Raw genomic sequence first — 21,272 nt, forward strand, 5'->3', positions numbered from 1 at the left:
GTCCTATAATAGAACATTAAATGATAGAAATAGATCCCCAATAAAATTTACTCTTTATAAGTTTAAAATTACCACTACAGACAAGTTTAATCTGGAGAATAGCAGCTTGATAAATTCCCTGCTTTAAAAACTTGTATACCTGGAAAATATGAACACATTTAATATACAAAGAGTGACCATTTCACAATTACCTTGACATTTTTATCTTACCAAATTTAGTTTTTAAAGAAAAATTTAGACTCTGTAATGTAGTTCAATACTCTAACAGTTGCTTAACCATAATTGTATAAACCCAATTTTTAAGACTAATTGTTCTAAAGAATAAAGCTTAATAGACACAAAGTTGAGAGTAAATTAGTGTTTCTAAGAAATCCTTGTCATTTTACCATATAGATTAAACTTTGGTTTATATCAGAACATTAGTATTTCACCGTAGGAAAAAACCTTAAATAGCTTTAACTGTGTCACATACATACAACCAACTTAGTTACATGCAAACTTATTGAAACTTGCCCTTTACAGACTTTCTTAGCACTTATTTAGACCCTCATGTATTTTATCACATAAGCACTTTCTTACCCAGAAACATTTTGTTTTTCACTAAATATATTTCCATATCTAGAACCTTTTATTTTTTCTTTCCTATCTGTTGACCTTTTTGTTCACATTCTGAAACAACTCTTATGAAATTTCTTAATTTATATAAATTACTCCATTTTAATAAGATTAAATATTTTGTTATTTATAGTACTCTAATTGAAACACAGTTGAAACCTTTAGAACCCTTTGTATATAGAATTATACCTGTTAGGACATAACTTTTAGTAACCTTGTTTTTAGTTTAGTGATGACACAAAATAATTTTCTCTACAAACACATTTGAGTAATCCCATGCATGTCAACTCTAATTCACTTATTTTCTTAAAAAAAAAAAAAAAACAAAAAAAACAAGATATTAGACAAGTGTCCTGAACAGTATTTGCCATCTTTTTCTTGTTGGAATAAAGTCCTAGAAAAATTGATGTTAGACATTTTATTAACATCAACATTTTATTAGTCTGACCACCTAGAGACTTGCGAGTTATTTTCAAGACATTTTACTTCTATTAGTTTACCCAATTTAAATTGAACCTTTTTAAATCACGTGAATTAAAAGTATTTGGATCCATTTTTAAATTTTAATTTTAGGAGCGCTCAGTTTTGATACAGACAAAACATAACATTAGATAGCACAACATACACATAACACAAAATGAAAGGTCTTGAAACTTTATAGGTGAATCTCCATTGCAATGTAACAGATGTTCAAAAACTCTAGTTGAATAAAAAAAAAAATAAAACTGATCAAAAAAGTCATGAGCTCAAAAAAAATATAGAATTCAAAAAAAACAAGAGTCCTGGAAAAGTGATATGGCCATTAATTACTTTAGTAAAGCACCATAAAATTTACATTTGCTGGAGTTCAGGTAAGACTTTTTGCTCTTTTTTTTCTTTTTTGGGTTTGAGACGGGTCTCCTACTGAGCCTTCAGGCTTTCTCTATTTACATTTCAACGTAAGCCTTGACTGAGATCAGGATCTGAAAGGGGCTAAAATATTCTAGCAGAAACTTGATGCCTAGGGCATTTTAACCCTTATTCCTGGTTAGTAATCAATTCAGGTTTGGTCGCAGAAAATTGTGAAACAATTATCTCCCAATACTTGTGGGGACTGGGGCTACTGTATCATACTCCTCACTAGGACATGCCACTGATGGTTGGGCTGGTTACTCCCTCCACACCGGCGTATGTGGGACCTCATGGCAGGAGGACTAGGTGGGCTGGGTGGGTGGAAGTTGGAGGAGGAGGAGGAATTAAGAGGGGGAGAAGAAGGAGGCGTCGAGTTTGCAGGAAGAGCAGAGAAGCGCAAGAAAGAAGAGACTTAAAGATAAGGAATCCCTTTCCATCTGCCCACTCGCTCACGGAAGCTGTGTGCCAATATCTTTGGCAGCCACAATCCACCTTCCCATGGAGCACGGGCCAATTTGTGATCGGTAGTCATTCCTTCCCAAACTAACATTTTAACATTTACAGGGAAGGCCATACAGGGAGGGGGTAGGTTAGAGTCTGTGAGTTCTTGCCCAGTATCATAAAATGGCCACCGGGAAGATTTCCCACCATCCGGAAGGAGGAGGGCGAGGGCTCTCATTGGAGTCTGATGTGGCCCCAGAATACAAGATGGCAGCAATGAGCCTCCCCGGGGTGATAATGGGCCCTCCCTACGCTTAGAGGCTGGCTGCCCTTGTGGTTCCTCAACCTTGGGAGGAGCGGATGGAGATGGATCGAGCTCCTCATTAAAGGTCTCCCAACGTTGTTTACTATGTGGCAAGTTTCTGGAAGGAGATGCAATGGGAGGAGCCGGCGGTTCTTTAGGTGGGGGCTCTTTGGGCAGAAACTTGGAACCCCCTTTGGGAGGTCCTGGAGAGAAGCAGGCCTTAAGGGCGGATAATGTAGGGTAGACTCCCAATGGGGGACCCTCCCCTAAATTGATTTCCCTCTTCTTAACAAGTTGTTCTACACGATCCCATGAGGACCAGTCAAAAAGATTAGTGGCGGGAAGCCAAGGGGCCACCCGAGTAAAGGTGTCCCAGGCTTTTTCTGCCTGTGTATCAGGCCACTCAAGGCCCCTACTCTTCAGCTTGAGTCTAAGAGCTGAGAGCGCAGGGTCACCATGTGTGGTGTGTGTTTGCCCCATCTTTTCCGGGATGCCTTACCTCGGAACTCGCTTGGCCCGATCTGCCGGTACTTTCGGTTTCGAAACTGCCTCTTGGCTTCGCCTGCGGATCAGCCTTGAGGGGCCCGACGTTGGGCGCCAGATGTCGGGGTCTTAAGCCCCCCTGCTCTTCTCCACCAGCGACAAGGGAAGGGGACACTCCCCAACAAGGTCAGACCGGGATAGGTAAGGCCGACTGACCGCCCGCTCCCAGCCCTCCCGGCGGAGGACAATCAGACGCGTCAGGGAGACCCATCACAGCAGGAACTTCTCCCATTAAGTTTTAACATTAAAAATAGAACGGGTAAGCCTGCACAGTGGTCACACCTGTAATCCCATCACTTGAGAGGTTGAGGGAGACTGAGACAAAAGGATCACAAATAATTCAAGGTCAACCTCAACAATTTAGAGAGGCCCTAAGTAACTTAGACCTTGTCTCAAAATTTAAAAAATAAAAATAATAAGGTCTGGGGACGTCACTTATCCTCATTCATCCGTTCATCAACATCAGCTAGCTTCCAGCTCTCATGGGACAGACAGAGGTTGACCAGAAGTTCCTTCTCACAGCTTTCCTTCTTTAGTTTGGTGTTCATGTTCTTCTGGAGTTTACATATGACTCTGGGAGTGCAGGATAGCTCTCCTATCCTGTCTTTGGCTGCCAACTATGTCTTTAACTTGAGAAATAATTTCAATGTCTACTTCCTTTCACAACCTACTTCTGAAGTAATGTTCCATTCATTTCATCACATGTAACCAGAACCATGAGAAAACCAAAGAAAAAGATAGCATACTACCAAGTATCGTTACTACTCTTTGTTACAATATGAATAAAACTGCTTCATTATTTTCAGTCTACCATCAGCTTTCTCTAGAAAATGGTTGACTGGATCTGTAAGTAGCTCTGTTCTTATTTTTTAAAAGGCACAATATTTAACAAACATATGACATTAAAAAGTCAGACAACCTGTCTGTTATATGGGATATATGGAGTAACAAATAAATGGGAAAACTTGAGAACATGATTTAAATGGTTTTGGTCGTACCACCATTTCATTTAGTTCTTTTCAGCTCAGATTTGTCATTCTGACAAGGAGTCCGTACTACAGACTATTACCACAACTGATTAACACAAGTGGAAACAACACTGATCTCTCAAGTCATCAGCTACTGTGTGCCAGAGTTCATCACACTAGTTCTAAGAGCTTTAGAGAAATAATATTTTCTGATTCATCCCACCTGCCAGGAAAGATATGGTACTGTTCTGAAATGTACAAAGGAAAACATAAGGGCACCCTATGCTTATTGACCAGCCGAGGACCTTGAGTAAGTCATATCACCTCTGTATGCTTCACATAACTCTGAAGAAAAACACCTCTTCCTGTCCATTTCACAGGCTTGCTGCAAAAATCAAATGAGAACATGAATAGAATATTTTTGTAAATGCCAAGTGGCATTATTATTTTTAAATATAGAATCTACAACACTTTATTTTGGCCACATGATTGCTGTATGCCTCATGCTTGACTACAGTGCTGTTTCACCTTCATTCACCCTTTGCCTGTTTCAGGATTACACAGCCATGCTGCATCCTTGGTTCATTTTCCTCCACCTCATCTCTAAGTGCAAATTCCACCATAATGTGAAACACTGCATAGTAGCAAATTAACGAAACTCAAAATATCTGAAACTGTCAAGATAAGTGCCATAAGCAGAGGTTATAATCAGAGCGTGCAGCAAGGGATTAAAAAGGAGGAAAAACTACATATAATTAGAACAAGCTTCTGGAAGGAAATCCTACTATGTCATGTATCTTCATAATTTTTGGCTTTGTTCTGTCATCCCACCCAACTCAGATGCTTCAGAAAGTAGACAGTATCTTGCAGCTCCTAAGAAACACGTAGGGGAGAGGACATCTCAGTACATATTCAGGGATGAAGGAAAGGGGATAAACGACTAGTAATAAATCCAGTGGATTTTAACAGTTACTCAGCCCAATGAGGTCCATCTCTCTTTAGTTTAGCACTATATGCAGGACATTCCTGGTAGAGGTGCCCAAGTACTCCCTTGTAACTTCCAAGAAAGGAACCCTTTTTGGGTATGCACTAAGTGCTTGACATAGGCATATGTTATGAGTCTTTAATCCTCACTACATCTTTAATCTTTAAGCCTATTTTACAGATGAGGATGCTAAAGTCTTAGATAGGCTAAACGGTCCAGTTTCACAAGTAGTGAAGCCACCACGTGTGCGTGGGCTCCCCGACATCCTCAGGACATAACTTTAACCTCGTTAAATCCCACCTTGCTTATCTCTCTTCCAGAGGCAATTAACTCAGCTACTCCTCCTTCTCACGCCCCCGCCCAACCAGTAAATCCTCGAGCAGGTCTAGTCTATTCCTGAGCCCCGTCTTAACAAGGCTCCATGTAATGATGCTCACTCACTCAGCCGCTCCTTACAAGCTTGACAAGTCTCTGACACCCACCCCATCCTTAGCCTCGAGCATCTCAAAGGAGCCTACAAAGCCTTTTCCCCAAGCTCTTCCATCCTTGCAAAACGCCGATAAGTGAGGACCCCGATTCTACCAGAGGACACCTGCTGGGTTAGTGCGGGAAAAGGGCGGACCGCAGAACCTTTGCTGCGTGGGCGGGGGTCCTGCCTCCGCGCGGCTGCTCCGCGCCACCGGGAACTACGCTTCCCAGCCTGCTCCGCTGCAGCCGCGCGCCCCGGCGCCGCGCCCGGCCGGGAGCCGCCTGTTGATCGCCGCGCCTGCCCCGGCCACGGCGCCGCCCCAGCTCATCCGACCCCACTACCTCGGAGTTGACGACTGACGGCTAGCACCGCTGGCTCCGGGATGAGCGCACAGACGGGTGAGCGCTCCGGGGGCAGATGGGGACTGGTTTGGGCCATCCTCCGGCTGCAGCCCTCGCGCCCACAGCGCGGTGGCCGCCGCGCCCTAGCTGTCCGCTGGAGGATGCTCCGCGGTGTCGGCGCTCGGCCAAGCGGGCGCTCAGTGCGGGCCGTTTCTTGCCTCCCAGCCCCGAGGGCTGCGCGGAGCGGCCGGGTGCAGAGCGCGGGTGGCGCGGGAGGGAGGCAGCGGGCTGGTGTGGGTCCCACGCCCCGCACTGCGGTTCTGCGGCATCGGCCACCAGCACAGCCGCTGCAGTGAGGGCGCGGTCTCCTGTCCCCTCGGGCTGCGGGGCTGTTTTTTTCCATGCCGGGCTTTGTTCCCCACTTTCTCTTCTCCTGTGAACGTGTGATACGCTCCCTGAGTCTTACGCATCTCATGGCCTCGTGAAAGCAGGCGACGGAGAAGGGTGGACTCCGCCGGCGTCTTTTCCAGAGATATCTGGAGCTGTCACTGGCAGGGCGTTTCAACCTCCCATAAAACTGCCTCATGCAGGTTCTCGAGACAATGATGATGATGATGATCATAATAATAATAATAATAATGGTTGTTATTAAATATTATTATTATTATCATGATCATTGTTATCATTTTCTGGTTAAAGTAATGGTGGTATGTGCTCCCGGGGCTGCCTAAATTTTCCCTGTTGACCTGCAAAAATGAAGGCTGATTTTTTTTTTTTTTTTAAATAAGAACCTATTAATGGAAAATTTTACTTGAAATATTGAAAGATGGGAAGATAATGTGGTTAAAATTCAAATTAGCAGTTAAAAGGCTATAAATGCTACAGCGTCTTCTGGGCCTATTAAATATCTGATTCATGAGGCCCTTGCGTAGGGAATGAACAAGACATCAAAGTGGGTATTTTAGAAACCTTGCCCCTGTCGTAATTCCACCATGAAGACGCCGAGGGACCCTGCTTAAGTCCCTTCATCTCTCTGAGCTGATTTCACCATGTGAAATGGGAGCATTTGACTAAATGATTTCTAAACTTCGTTTCTTCCTAGATTCTCATATCAGGGAACTGAAGAAATGAGGGTGCTTCTGTTTAACACTATCACAAAAAGCCTGATTGTGACAGAACAAGAAGCTTTGCCCTAGTGAGGAGGATTTTCTTTTAGGGCTTAGGCACTCTAATTTAAAAAATAAATAAAACTGATTTCCCCTATCTATTCTTTTCAGTTTAACCCAGTAAATTTTGAATTTTAATTTTTGTAAGTTACTGTGATTGGTAAGCCACAATGTGGTGGTTTTTCTTTTGCTGAAGGTGAGGTGATGTGATCAGCAGATAAAGGGTTAGCTGGGCCTGAGCTATCAAATGTGATCAGCAAGAAGGTGGGGGAGGAAGCTCCAGGAGAAATAACCAGAGAGAAGATATAGTAGGAGAAGGGAGGATGTGCAGTGATGGGTCATTGTTTGAAAAATAAATACACAATAGAAGGAATGAGAGAAGCAGAAAATCAGTGCTGTGCAGATCTTAGTCTAATGCTTGACCCAGACAAGGACTCCATCATCAGGTCTAAAACCTTTTAAGTGGAAGGTTGTTGGGAAGGGGGATTTTCAAATTATTTCAAAGTACCTCGCCACAAATTACTTAGAATGTGTCCTTGTAATGGGGAGGTTAGGAGGTCACCAACTCAACCAAATTATCAAGTTTAGCTGCACCTGTTATGGAATCTCCTCTTGTAATAAGGTGGTAACTTCACCTATATAGTGTTCCTGTCAAAAAGATTTGGGGGTAAGGGGAAATCTATTGTAGATTAAAATACTTGTGATATAACAATGAACTGTGAACTTTGAATCCTACATGAGAAAAAAAAAAAACTATAAAGGACAATTTGGAGGCAAGAATATAGACTGGAATATTAGGTAATATTGAATTAATATTAATTTTCTTAGGTGTAATAATGGTATTGTGGTTATGTAATAGGCTGTCCTTATTCTTTGGAGATATTCATAGAAGAGATGAAGTGCATTGATATTTACAACTTTCAGCCAAATCAGAAAAAATACACAGGGGTGGAAGAGAAGGTGCAAGAATGAAGCTTGTGTGGCAGAATGAAGACAGATGGTAAATTAAGAACATATACAGGTGCTGGGCTGGAGTTGTGGCTCAGTGGTAGAGCACTTGCCTAGCATGTGTGAGACACTGGGTTCCATCCTCAGCACCACATATAAATAAGTAAAATAAAAGTCCACTGACACCTAAAAATTATTAAGAAAAAAACAAGAACATATACAGGTGCTTATTGAACGATTTTAATTTTCTATAAATTTGGGCTTTTAAGTACAAAACTAGAGATCAGTAAATAAGTAAAAAGAAAAAGTGTGTTGTAGAGAATTATATGGTTAATGATAGGCTACTATAGTAAATTTGAGAATATAGGGAATGGTTCATTTTATTTGGGGTTAAGGAAGTATTGGGTAATGAATTGATCTAGCTTTTGAACAGAACAGAAATTGTGGAGTAAATCACACATAACCAAATGTTTTCCTTATAGACTAATTGTTCAAAGAAGTCATAAAAGTCCTGGGCAGAAGAGACCCCTATTACCAGAACAAGAAAACAATTAACTCTTAAGACAACAGTTATTCTCTTATACAAACTTCTTTACTGTGAGAATAATTTTGCTATAGCTGAAGTGTGTGTGTGTGTGTGTGTGTGTATAAATAATAATTTAAGGTATGTGTGTTTTCTTGTATGAATGCCTAATATAGCATATGTGTACATGATCTGTGAGTTTCTTAATCAGTATTTCCCCAAATATAGAATGTTAATAGGTGTTACAAGAAAAAGAAAGCACCTAGTCAGATCTGGGAAACCCTGTGGTAAACAAAACTGATAAGGTTTGTTTGCTCTTGACTGTTAGTGCTTTTCATGATCATTGAGCATGGAGAAGGAAGTAGGGTGAGAGTGTCTATAGGATATGGTATGGAATCTTAAACTAAGTGAAAAAATATAAAAATCCTTTTTTTAAAAATTTATTTATGTGAAGTTCTGAGTACCAAACCCAGGGCCTCACACATGCCAGGCAAGCTCTCTACCACTAAACCACAACCCCAGCCCCTCCTTTTTGTTTTGTACTGGGAATTGAACCCAGGGGCACTTTACCACTAATCTGTATCCCCAGTCCTTTTTATTTTTTATTTTGAGACAGAGCCTCACCAAATTACTGAGGTTGGCCTCCAACTCAGAATCCTCCTGCCTCAGTGTCCCAAGTTCCTGGAATTACAGAGATGTGCCACTGCACCAGGCAAAAAATAAAAATCTTGAGGGACTAGCATTGTATGGAACTAACTTTGGGAAACACTGCCTTCAGTGCATTTTGGGGTAGAGGACAGGACATCTCAGTAAATGTGTGGATTGTAAATATTTGTCATTTGTTTCTTTCTTTCTTTTTTTTTTTTTTTTTTTTTTTTGCAGTACTGAGGATTGAACCCAGGGGCCTTGTGCTTGCAAGGCAAGCACTCTACCGACTGAGCTCTATCCCCAGCCCTGTCATTTGTTTCTTATTACCTATAGATTAGAATTCAAATTTCAGATTCTGGTTTTAATGGACTATTTGACCTTGATCTACTTTTCCAACCTTAATTTTCCATTTCTTCCAATAGACTCTACTGCTTAGCACTTTGCTTGTATATTATGAACCATTTTTTATTTTCAGTATACCAGAAAGTCATTTATACATAATTTTGAAGACTTTGTGTTTGTGTAAAACTAGATGGATTTTCTGCTGTTGCCCTTCAATGGAGCTGGAGACTCCACCTTTCTTCCAATATCCATTTTGAGATCCTTGGTCTTGGTCCTGCATTTCAGCACAACATTTCTCAAAACTGTGATTTGGTGTTACTTCTTCTCATATGTTTTGCCCTCCTGTTTGGGCATTAAGGTTGCCTTATGAATTGTGTCGTGTGTGTCACACATCTTCCTAGATTCCCCTAGTGACAGTGAGATGGGGTGGGAAAGAGAAGGTCATCTCCAGGATTGTGGGTGACAGGAGCTCCTGGAACAGGGCATAAGGCCAGCCATGTCAAGCCTGAACATAAGAAGCAGAATTGGAGCACCAGGCCAAAGAAAGAACCAGGAAGCCCCTCGTCAGAGTGCTTGGGGGAGTCTGGAGTATATGAACTGGGCTGCTCTTCACCAGGACGTGGGGGTATGGTCATCCCCATTGTTTATACACACCCATTCTGACTAGGCAGTTCCCATTGTACACCGGTTGCTAGATGTTTTGCCTATCCTTTGGTAAGCAATCATTAAGGTGTACACAGCCCATAAATCACAGCAAAGCATAAATCCAAACTTGGCTGGTAGATGCTAAAGAGACAAGCTAGGTAGGTCAAAGACACATGAGCAAGCAGAAGCCAAGAATAGATGTGAATCAAAGGATAAAAGCGAGAAACCCATGGTGTTAGTCACGAAGTTAGAAGCCCATAAATTCCCAAAGTTAGTTTTAACCAAAAGGTGCAGCCATGCGCAGTTGGCACATGCCTGTAATCCCAGTGGTTTAGGAGACTGAGGCAGGAGGATCACAAGTTTGAGGCCAGCCTCCTCAAGTTAGCAGGACCCTAAGCAACTTACTGAAACCCTATCTCAAAATAAAAAATAAAGCGAGCTGGGGATGTGCTCAGTGGTTAAGTGCTCCTGGGTTCAATTACTGGTACCCAAAACAAAACAAAATCAAACCAGGAAGACACAGATGCCCAAGTGGAAAGCATGGAGGTAGACAGAGGACAAGAAACAGGAACTCTGACACGGGGTGCAGCTCAGTGGTAGAGAGCTTGTCTAACTTGTGCAAAGCCTTGTGTTCCATCCCTAGCATGGGGGGTGGGGCTGAGGGAGGGGAATAGAAAGAAAGAACTCAGAAAATAGAGTCAGGTAGAGGGAGGAGGAAGCACCAGGAAGTAAGACCCACTAAGAGAATTGGCAGTCCAAGCACACGTTTAGACTTCTGTGTGAAAGAATATCTACCCCAGCCAGGACACTTCTTGGCTGCTTCCTGCCCAGGTGAAAGTCTGTGTCATAGTTGGGCCAGCCAACACCTGGTGGCTTGCTATACCTGGCAGTGCTGACCCAGAGCTCTTACAGAATACTGCCTCTCTGTATTCAACAAATCCTGGCAAGGAAAACAGAGGGAAAGAATACCCCCAAAGAAGGTTATTCCCAGATCAAGGACAAAAGAGAAACAGCTCTGAGAGCTTGCATGCACAAGGCACTGAGCCTAGCAGAAACAGTATCTCCTTAACCATCACCTCTGCCTTCTGGGATAAGAACAGTCATGTGCCTAATAATGATCTTTCAGTCAGCCATGGAGCACATGCACAACAGTTGTCCCATAAGATGATATCAGCTTGTGACATTGTAGCTATCTTAGATCAAATATGCTGTGATGTTTTCACAACAACAAAATCACCTAACAATGCATTTCTCAGAGTGTGTCCCTGTCATCAGGCAGTGCCTAACTGCACTGTTCTTTGCCTGTTTTACAGAGGAAGAGACAGAAACTTGGAAAGGTGGTAACTTGCACATATGTTGGCATCATCACCTGGGCTGGCTACTTCAAAGGCCTATGCTTTTAGTCTTCTGTGCTCTTCTGAACCTGGAGGGGAGCCGGCATTAGTATGCCTGTTGTTATAAAAGGGGACTGTTTTCAAGCATGATTTAAGCTCTGGAAATTTTTATGTTGTGAGATTGGGAAATTCAGAACAGATAGTCTCAAAAACAGATGCTTCATTCTGGAAGATCTGTTCCTTGTTCCCCTTTCCGCTCACTCCTCTTTACTTTGCCAAACTTTTTGCCTGAAATTTCTCCTCATCCCAACTCATTCTCTATCCTTCGTCCTCTGCAGTTTTTCCCACAATGTGATATGATGCATTTGGTTGTTTAAAATAAGGAAGACTCAACTGGCCCATCTTCAAATAACCAGATTCCAAAACACAGACTACAGTGGTTACGTCTTTTATTTGCCCAGCAGCTAGAAGTGAATTAAATATATGGGATCAATCTGTGTTTTGTTGGGGGATACACTGATGGGCTAATTTTGTTCTGATTTGCTGGTTTTAGAAAATGCAGATTTGGCTGTTGTGAAGTGTTTCATTCATTTTTTAAAAATTAGTACAAAATATTGAAGATATATGAAAAGAATAAAGAATAATACCTTTTCATTAACTGACTCAATTACTTAGAAATAAATCATTACCAGCACAGTTGAAGACCTGAGTCCAAATTCCCCGCCCCTCCCAAAGTGGCATTTTTCCTTTTCGTAAGCAATTCTTTGTAGCATTCTTAGATGTGTATTTACTCCTAAGAAGTATCTTGTACTGTTTTGCCCATTTAAAAACTTTTCACTGATTTTTTAAAAAATATTTTTAGTTGCAGATGAACATAATACCTTTATTTTGTTCATTTAGTTTTATGTGGTGCTAGGGATCCAACCCAGTGCCCGACACGTGCTAAGCAAATGCTCCACCACTGAGTGTTTTTCACCCCAGCCCGTTTTTAACTAATTTTTAAGACTAATTTTTGTTTATTGCTTTCTTATTTGGTGTGACTTTAATAAATAGGGGTTCTTTTTTAGGCTCTGGTTCTTTGTGTATAGGCAGGGCCAAAAACTGGGCACTTCATATTGTATCTGATTTTCCTTTTCCTTTTATTTTGTCAGTATTGGGAGGGGATTGAACTTAGGAGCACAGAACCACTAAGCTACACTTTTTTTATTTTTTATTTTGTGATAGAGTCTCACTAAGTTGCTAAGGCTGGCCTCCAACTTGTGAACCTCCTGCCTCAGCCTCCCAAGTAGCTGGGATTACAGGTGTGCCCCATGTGACTGGCTAATTTTTCCTTTTTCATAGCACAGGTATACAAATGAGGTAGTAGAAAGAGAAGCAAAGAAAGTCATACTCTGCTTTCCTTTCCCAGGCTTATATTTCTGGGTAAAGGGAAGATTTGTTTAAGGGCCCAAGCCATCCTTCCTTCAGCTCAGGCCTCTACTCCTGCTTTCCATTTTGCTAACCAGCTTTGTGTGCTTGCCCACCTGGACTCCTGAAGCCTTGTTTGGCCTGTCCTTCATGCCAGTGTGTGTTGGTGTCTTGTTGCATGTTGAATGCGTGCTTTAGGACACATGCCCTGCCAGAGGCAAGGTTGTGACAGAGCTTTGCAAACTTTGCACTATAGCATCTTTAGCCTGGGAAGACAAATGCAGACCCCTGTGGGACCTGGGAGGGGCTACAGAGGCCAGCTATGAGCCAGAAAAATCTATGATTTGACTTTTTTTCTGGGGGGGTGGTTACCGGGAATTGAACTCAGGGGCACTCAACCACTGAGCCACATCCCCAGCCCTATTTTGTACTTTATTTAGAGATAGGGTTTCATTGCGTTGCTTAGCGCCTTGATTTTTTGCTGAGGCTGGCTTTGAACTTATGATCCTCCTGCTTCAGCCTCCCGAGCTGCCAGAATTATAGGCATGCACCACCACGCCCAGCTATGATTTAACTTTAAAAGCTATGAGAACATGGGTTCAATCCCCAGTACTGCAAAAGTTAATAAATAAATCAATAAAAAGTAAAATCTATGAGAAGACTGTACTTCTCTCCATAGTATATCTGTATTTGTTTTTTCCTTGTTTAAATGATAACTAGCTTTTCTCTGAATTTTCAGAGTTATGAAGAATACAGCTTTTTTTTTCTCCTCTGACTTTGGTACATTGATACAACATATGCAATTTGCTTTATGATTATTGTAATTACTTAATGTGTCTTTCCCCAATGAACTATAAGCTCAGTTAGCACAGGGTATATAATTGGTTTTATTCACTGCTCTTGCCCCAGCAAGGTCTGGAAAAGATAGGTTTAAAATAGGCATTTGTTGAGTGAATATACAGACCTGACCTTGAGAAGCACAGGAATATAAAGGATCACAACATGGTCCCTGTCTTCTGGGAGATTGTGGTGTAGCTGGAGTGAGAACCATGCATGTAGCACACGTGAAAAGTAACAGCAAGTGAGGAATATCAAATTGGTGACATGGGCAATGCAAATATAGGGAAAGGAGCAACTTCTGTGGGTGTAGGTGATCTCAAAGCTCCATGGTGGGAGGCGGAGGCAGTAGATGTAGTGGAAAGAGCGTTGGACCTGGAGGTCACTTCACCTCCCTACGCTCATTTCCTTCATTTGGCATTGGTTGCACAATATTTACTGGATGCCTACTATGGGTCAAGACTTATGTTGGGAGTTAATATTTTATCAGTGAATTAATCTGATACAGTACTCCCCCCCACAGAGATCAGTAAAGAAAACAGAGATAAAACATGTGATTCCAATAAAGCCAAGGACAGCTGTAATCAGAAGGGAGCCACGTGGTAGGGAGTGACCCAGATCTTGTCTAGGGGTCTGAAGGAGGAAGTGAAGCTCACACGGAGACTGGAAGAAGCCTAAGATAGAGCGTGCTAGAGGAGGAGGCGCGGGAGTGCTCTGAGCAGAGGAATTGGAAGTGGTCCAGGAGGCTGGATCCGAGAGGAGATGGGGAGTAAAGGCAGGAAGAGGCTGACCTGGATGACAGAGGCCAGGCTGTGAATCTGGACCTTTATCCTCAAGGCAAGGGGAAACCACTGGAGGATTGTAAGTAGCTAGAACAGAGTTGGTTAAAAAGTTCACTTTGGCCATTTGTGTGAAGAGTAGACCAGAAGAGGGGAGGGCTGATGTGGGCAATGTGGATGAAGTGAAGGTGATAAATTCTCAATTCTCAACATTGTTTAGGAAAGGACAGGATGTGGTGATCGATGGGTAGAAGGAGACAAGGGAGAGAAGATGTCAAGGATGATTCCCAGCTGCCTGGAATTGGGAATTCTAGAGGAAGAAAGAAGTTGAGAGCTCTTCTGACACATTTGAAGGGTCTGAGGCATCCAGAGGGAGATGTTGGCTGGACAGTTGGAAATATGTGGGTCTAGTCTAGGATGAAGGTGCAGATTTTGGAGTTGTCAGGGTATAAATTAAAACTTGAGAGACAGGTGAGCAATATGAGGAAAAAAACTCTTAAGACCAGACTCTGAGAAATGCTAGTATCTAAGGTAGAGAAAGAAGAATTATGAAAAGACACCAGAGAAATAGGAGGAAAACAAACATGTTACTGGATTGGGTGGTCCAAGACCTCACTGAGCTCTGACATTCTGTGGTCCTGCAGAGCTGGGATCTGAGCCAGGTCACAAAAGCAGAGCACACAGATAAGCCATGAAAATAGAGAAGGGCATTCCAAGTGGTAGTGCTATGTCTGCCAACTTCCCAGCAAGAAACAGAGGACACACTCAAACTGAATGACTTGAAAAAATCTTAATAAAGAGACTATTTACAAAGATGTGGAGAAGGTTGAGGGAAGGCAGCAAGGCAGAACTTTGGCACCACACACAGAAGAGACCCTTCACCACCCCAAGGCCCAAAGGCAGCAAGGGAGGGCAGTGGGGAGATGTGACCTTCTGGATCCCAACTCCCTCTCCTCCTACCCTCCAGTTCCCTGCTGATGTCTCCTCTTGGCCAAACAGAAGCCAGAAAGGACAGGAAACCCACTGATGCAATCTAACAGATACTGTTCCTGAAGCACAGAACAGGGTGGGGAGTTGATATGGAGGGGCAAACAAACAATCCAGAACAATTCACTTGGAAATGGAATGGTTTAGATGAGAGTGTACTCGTTTTTTATTGCTGCTGTAACTAAGTACAAATTCAGTGACTTAAAACAGCAAAAATGTCTTATCTTCCCATTTTAGAAGTCAGAAGTCTGAAAAGACTGGGCATGGTGGTGCACACCTGTAATCCCAGTGACTCAGGAGGCTGAGGCAGGAGGATCATGAGTTCAAGGCCAGCCTCAGAAATTTAGCAAAGCCCCAAGCAACGTAGTTTCTGAGCCTGGCTTTGAACTCATGATCCTCCTGCCTCAGCCTCCTGAGTCGCTGAGATTACAGGCATGCACCCTCATACCCGTCTTCATCAATATTCTTAAAACTTCCTCATGTTCAGAATTTAACTTTTTTAAAATCACTTTTCAGTATCTGTTTTTTCCACTTAGTCTCTCCTCTGTGCCATCAAGAGTGGTAACATCAGCAACAAAATCTGTAAAAGAACTACATGCCATTGATCCTAGGCACTTAAACTTGCTCTGTAATTATGTGGAAATAATCTGGACCTTTCTTTGGGAGTACTACTAAACATGTCTGCATTGCCACCTTCCACGGTGCTTTGCTTCCTAGGTTTTAAAAGAGTGTTCTACAGGTGCTCCTGGGATTTCCTTCCAGATCCCTGACAGTGTACTTGTTTTGAGGCTGATACTCCTTTTTAAAATTTTTTTTTTTTTTAATTTTTGAGTTGTAGATGGACACACACCTCTAATTTATTTTTATGTGGTGCTGAGGATCAAACCCAGTGCCTCACATGCGCTAGGCAAGTGCTCTACCACTGAGCCACAACCCCAGCCCCAATGAGGCTGGTACAGGCAGTGACAGGCACATGTTGACTGCCACTGGTGAAAAGTGTTCATAGCATACCATCAAGTAAGACAGCTGTCAGTCTCAGAATGTTAAACATTCAGTGTTAAATTGTGCAACTTAGAGTCCTTTAGGAAGGGTAATTCAGCCAGTTCATTAGACGTATGAGTGCCTGGCAGATGAATTGCATGTCTCATGCCACAAAATAAGTTAGTGGTGGCTGGGACCAGAACAAAATATGTGCGATCAATTTGGTTTCTCTGTCTTTTGTAGGACTTTTGTTTATTTTTTACTGCAGTACAGTCATTGAGGCTTAAAAAGGAGAACAAAGGAAGAGAGAGTTACATTGCTTGTTGAAAAGGTACGCAAATAGGAAACTGCAAACCTGATAGTTGTGAACAGCTGAATTAAGGGGAGGGGACAACATTCAAATAGCCTAAGTGGCCCACCAGCAACCAGTCTCTTCCATGCCGGCCCATTCTTCCTTCTTTGTATTTGCACTGCCTTGTTAAAAACAAACAGGTATGCTCAGAAAAACTCCCCTACTTTAACAGTCATGGCTTCAGCAGAATAAGATCCAGGTCCCTTAGCAAGGCACATAGGAAGGCCCTTCACAGATGTCCCATCCTGTCTTGGGTTCTTTTCTCTCCCTCCTTCCATGAACCCTCTTTTCTAACCTCCCATTTACCTCACCAACACATCATGCACTTCTTGTCCTTGAGCCTTTGTTTATGCTGCTGTCTTCCTAGAATAGTCCTGACCCACCCTGTCTACCTCATAACCTCTTCCTTTAAGGCTCAAGAGCAATCTCTTTTTCAGTTTCCCCTCACATCTCCACCATCCTTACCAGCAAATATTTCTACATGTGTTTTAAAACCCATTTTATGCATAACTTCTAACATCACAATGGGATTACTGCTGTTTGTGGGTCTGTCTCACTAAGCGGTGATCTCCTTGGGGAAAGGGGCTATATCTTGTTTATCTTGTATTATTTTCTAGAACAGTGCCTGTCAATAGTAGGTGTACAGCAAATATCCTCTTGAAAGATCTGATTGATGTCACTACATCCTAAGGAGAAACACAATCAGTTATATGCATTACTATTTCCCAAATGCAGTATTATCTTTTAGGGAAGCTCTGTAAAATCTTTTACAAGGGACTGAGTAAAAATTTTATTTTGATTCAAAGTTTAGGAGTGGGGTGGCATAAAAAAAGGGAGAGTTAAAAGGAGGCTGGTCTAAGGGTGGAAAGAAAGAATTAGGGAGTGTGGCTAAAAAAAAAAGGAAATGAGAATAGAAATAGAATAGAAGATAAAGAAAGGAGAAAAGAGTCAGGAACAGTGGCTCATTCCTGTGATCTCTATACTCAGAAGGCTAAGGCAGGAAGCCTCAAGTTCGGGGCCAGCCCCAGCAACTTAGCAAGGCCCTGTCTCAAAATAAAAAAATAAAATGGGCTGGGGAATGTAGCTTAGTGGTTAAGCATCCCCAGGTTCAATCCCTGCTACCAGAAAAAGAAAAAAGATATTAATCAGAGTAGGATTCCTAGTAGTCTTACATGTAGAGCACTTGCCTAGCATGTGCAGAGTCTGTCTTTTTTTGTTTATTTGTTTACAGTGCTAGGGATTTACCCAAGGTCTGATACATGCTAAGCAAGCACTCTACCACTGAGCTACTTCTCCAACTTGAGTCTCTGCCTCAAAATAAAAAGTAATAATAATAAAAATAGGACTGGAGTATGGCTTAGTGGTAGAACCCCTCTAGGTTCCATCCCCAGTAGTGGGGGAAGAACATATAGGGGAATAAAAAAGAAATAACTAGATAGACATTGTGTGACCACGGTTTTAGAATCTCACTTAGTTTAATTGCAAGGGAGTTATTGGACAATGCTTTCTCACATGGACTTCCAAACTCTCTTTCCTGAATGAGTCCCATTTTGTATTCTTTACATCACTCTCTCCCTGAAAGACACAAGCATGCTTCTTACAACTGCCTTGTACAATCAGCGCATTGTTCTTCCACTGTTTTTCCATGGAAAGCTGGGAGCCAAAGGAGTACGATGAAGGAGCACTCACTACACTGGGGATCAGAGGGCCAGGCACACACGACCCAGCTTTGCGACCTTGGGTAAAGCAGTTGGTCCCTTCACCCAGAGTCGTCATCTGTAAAGTGGGAATGTGCGGATCTGTGCAGGCTCCTCACAGGATTGTGGTGAAGGTCAAAAAAGGAAAGATCTTACACTGTATATGAAAATACTTTGTAGACTGTGGCATTGCTCTGAGAATGAATGCGAAGGTAATGATTCCTTTGAATCATTTGTTCAGTAGACTCCATTGACGGCATAGCACTGTCTCCCGTTAATAAGTCCTGTTTGCAGAAAGAAAACAACAGTATTTCTCTTTTATTAGTGATAATCTGAAGTCTCAGGAAGCTGGCCTACTTCAAGGCGCACGGTCCATGAGAAAGGCATCTAAGAAGCCATGGCACTCCCCTTTCAGAAAGAGCTGGAGAAATACAAGAACATCGATGAAGATGAGCTTCTTGGCAAGCTGTCAGAAGAGGAACTGAAACAGTTGGAAAATGTTCTAGATGACCTAGATCCTGAGGTTAGTGGCATGGAACTGGAGTGGAGTGGTTAATGATAATATAGGATAAGTAGCATGGCTTGGTCCTAGGACAATAGTAGAAATCCCTTGGCTCCAAATGCAAACTCTGTGTTCTTTCCTTCAGTTGGTTCTGGGTCACTTTTACAAATTCATAGAGAAGCCTGCCACTCAGGCACATATCTATAATCCCTGCTACTCCAGATGCTGAGGCAGGAGGATTCCAAGTTTGAGGTCAGCCTTGGCAATTTAGTGATACCCTGTCTCAAAATAAATACATAAATATAGCTCAGTGGTAGAGTGCCCCTGGGTTTCATCCCCAGTACTGGGGGGAAAAATTCATAGAGAACCTCAGATAGCCTCTATTTGTGATTTGGCATATGTATTTTTGAAAAACCAGTGTAATGTAAATGAGGAAAAATTTTTTTAATTGACTGGAGAAAGGGTATTCAGACTTAGGGAAAAGAAGAAGAAGAAAGGACAAATTGTACAGACATTTTTTCAATGTGTCACCCACTTTGCTGAGTACAGAATCTATTGAAGTAAATCATATTATCTCCCTTTCATAAGTGAGGAGATAGACTTGTAGAGGTAATAGGCATAAGATCCCACACTGGGAAATGTCTGAGGTAGTATTTAAACCAGGTCTCTAATTCTAATCTAATTAGATTTTTATATCTCATTTCCTTCAAATGTATAAATAATATGATATATTTGATTATTCTAAAATAATTGACAGATTAGAATTACTATAATGATTACTATAATTATTACTATAATTTACTGAGTAAATTTTAATGGAGCTTCTAGTATTTTTATTTTCAAAAGAAAAGCTAAGTAACTTGTTAGATTCTTTAGTAACCACATTCTTCAACACTGGTGATGTTATCTTAAGCTTAAAATCAGTTCAAAATAGTGATTTTTAGTTATAAATAAGAATATAACTAAAATAAAGTATATGATATTCTGCTATGTTAGCGACTTTGGATATTATTTTCACTTTATTTTGAGACAGGGTCTCGCTCTGTTGTGAGGCTGACCTTGCACTTGAGATCCTTTTGCCTCAGCCTCCCAAGTCACTGAGATTATAGGTGTGTGTCACCATGCCCGACTTTGTTTTCACTTTAAAATATACAAGTACACTCTTTATTTTGTAAAACTTAAGGAACAAATCTCAAGACCTAATCAGGTATCATCTAATATAATAGCCACTTTACCTGTCCAGTCATTTCCACTGGAGACAGGTTGCAAAAGAGGATGTAGCCACATTGGCTCCTGGTTAGAGTCTTCATGAAGCTATCTGGGAGCACCTTAAACTAACCAAACCTAACCATGACCAAAAAGGAAAGAGGTCTTGCTTCGCATTCTAGAAGGCAACTGCAGAAGACCCAGAGGCTGCTCCAGCCACCGCTGCTCTGCTTGAGCTCCTTGGCAGCCCTCCTCTCAGCATAAGGTGTTAGAACAAGCAGGGCCTTGGAGATGTCCCAGAGACCCCAACCCTCAGCCCTCGCAGGTCTCTGCACGGTGGTCCGTCTCTCTGCTTCCCCACACACAGCACGGAGGAAAGAGGGAGTAAGTAACAAAGTATCTGTCCAGCACACATCCTTTCTTCCTGCCCACACCTCTGTTTTGTCAGAGTGCCATGCTGCCAGCTGGATTTCGACAGAAAGACCAGACCCAGAAAGCAGCCACCGGCCCATTTGACCGAGAGCACCTCCTCATGTACCTGGAGAAAGAGGCTTTGGAACAGAAAGACAGGGAGGATTTTGTGCCCTTCACTGGAGAAAAGAAAGGTAAGGATCACAAGCAGCACCTTGTGGGACAAAGGGACTCTTAATACACTGCCATGGAGAGTCAAGTGAGGGAACTGACTTAGAAATGGGAAATAAGCCCATGAACTGCCTATTGGAGTTTTAAAACACAGTGGCTGGTGGATATGTGCCATTCTACATTTTCCCAAACCCACAGAATGTACAACACCAAGAGTGAACCCTAAGATAAATTATGGGCTTCAGTTGATAATGTGTCGCTACAGATTTATCAGTTATAACAAATGTATCACTGTGGTACAGATGTTAGTAGGGAGGTTTTGGAAAGGCAGGTGACATACTGAAATTATCTGCAGTTTCTGCTTAATTTGGCTGTGAACTTAAAACTGCTCTAAAAATTAAAGTTTGTTTAAAAGGAAAAAGATTCATGGCAGATTATACAAGCTAATTAAATGAATACTTAGGGTGCAGTGATCTCAAATTAGTTCAATGAAAAAACCTAACTCCAAAGAAAAAGTTTTGAAAACATGAAGCAGCTTGATGGAGTGTTCCATCTGTACTGGTGTGCTTTGCCAAGCCCTGAAGCCCCCACAAAGCCTTTCCACTCCCTGCCTGGAATGTCTGTAGCACTGCACCCCTAACCTTAGAGCTATGATGAGAGGCTGGTACACGCCATCCTTCCTTGATCTGGCATCTGCTGAGCATCTTCCCTATAGAGAGCCAGGTACCAGGTCCTGGGACTACAGGTGCCTAAGACCCAGCCCTGCCCTCAAGGAGCTT

General features: G+C 42.2%; 1 protein-coding gene across 2 annotated transcripts in view; it reads left to right on the forward strand.

Moving 5' to 3' along the window:
* Nucleotides 1-5,475: 5,475 nt before the first annotated feature.
* The window catches only part of TMOD2 (tropomodulin 2), a 46,661-nt gene continuing 30,864 nt past the window's right edge, over nucleotides 5,476-21,272 (forward strand). Inside the window, exons 1-4 of one of the 2 annotated variants that reach the window (XM_079129988.1) lie at nucleotides 5,476-5,614; nucleotides 16,398-16,485; nucleotides 18,529-18,726; nucleotides 20,360-20,516. In XM_079129988.1, the coding sequence (XP_078986114.1) occupies nucleotides 18,601-18,726; nucleotides 20,360-20,516 (283 nt within the window). In that variant the 5' untranslated portion in view covers nucleotides 5,476-5,614; nucleotides 16,398-16,485; nucleotides 18,529-18,600. The remainder of the gene's footprint in view (nucleotides 5,615-16,397; nucleotides 16,486-18,528; nucleotides 18,727-20,359; nucleotides 20,517-21,272) is intronic. The other variant, XM_079129987.1, reaches the window with a different exon arrangement.

The sequence above is a fragment of the Sciurus vulgaris genome, assembly GCF_902686455.1.
Source record: "Sciurus vulgaris genome assembly, chromosome: 2".
In the NCBI taxonomy this organism is placed as follows: domain Eukaryota; kingdom Metazoa; phylum Chordata; class Mammalia; order Rodentia; family Sciuridae; genus Sciurus; species Sciurus vulgaris.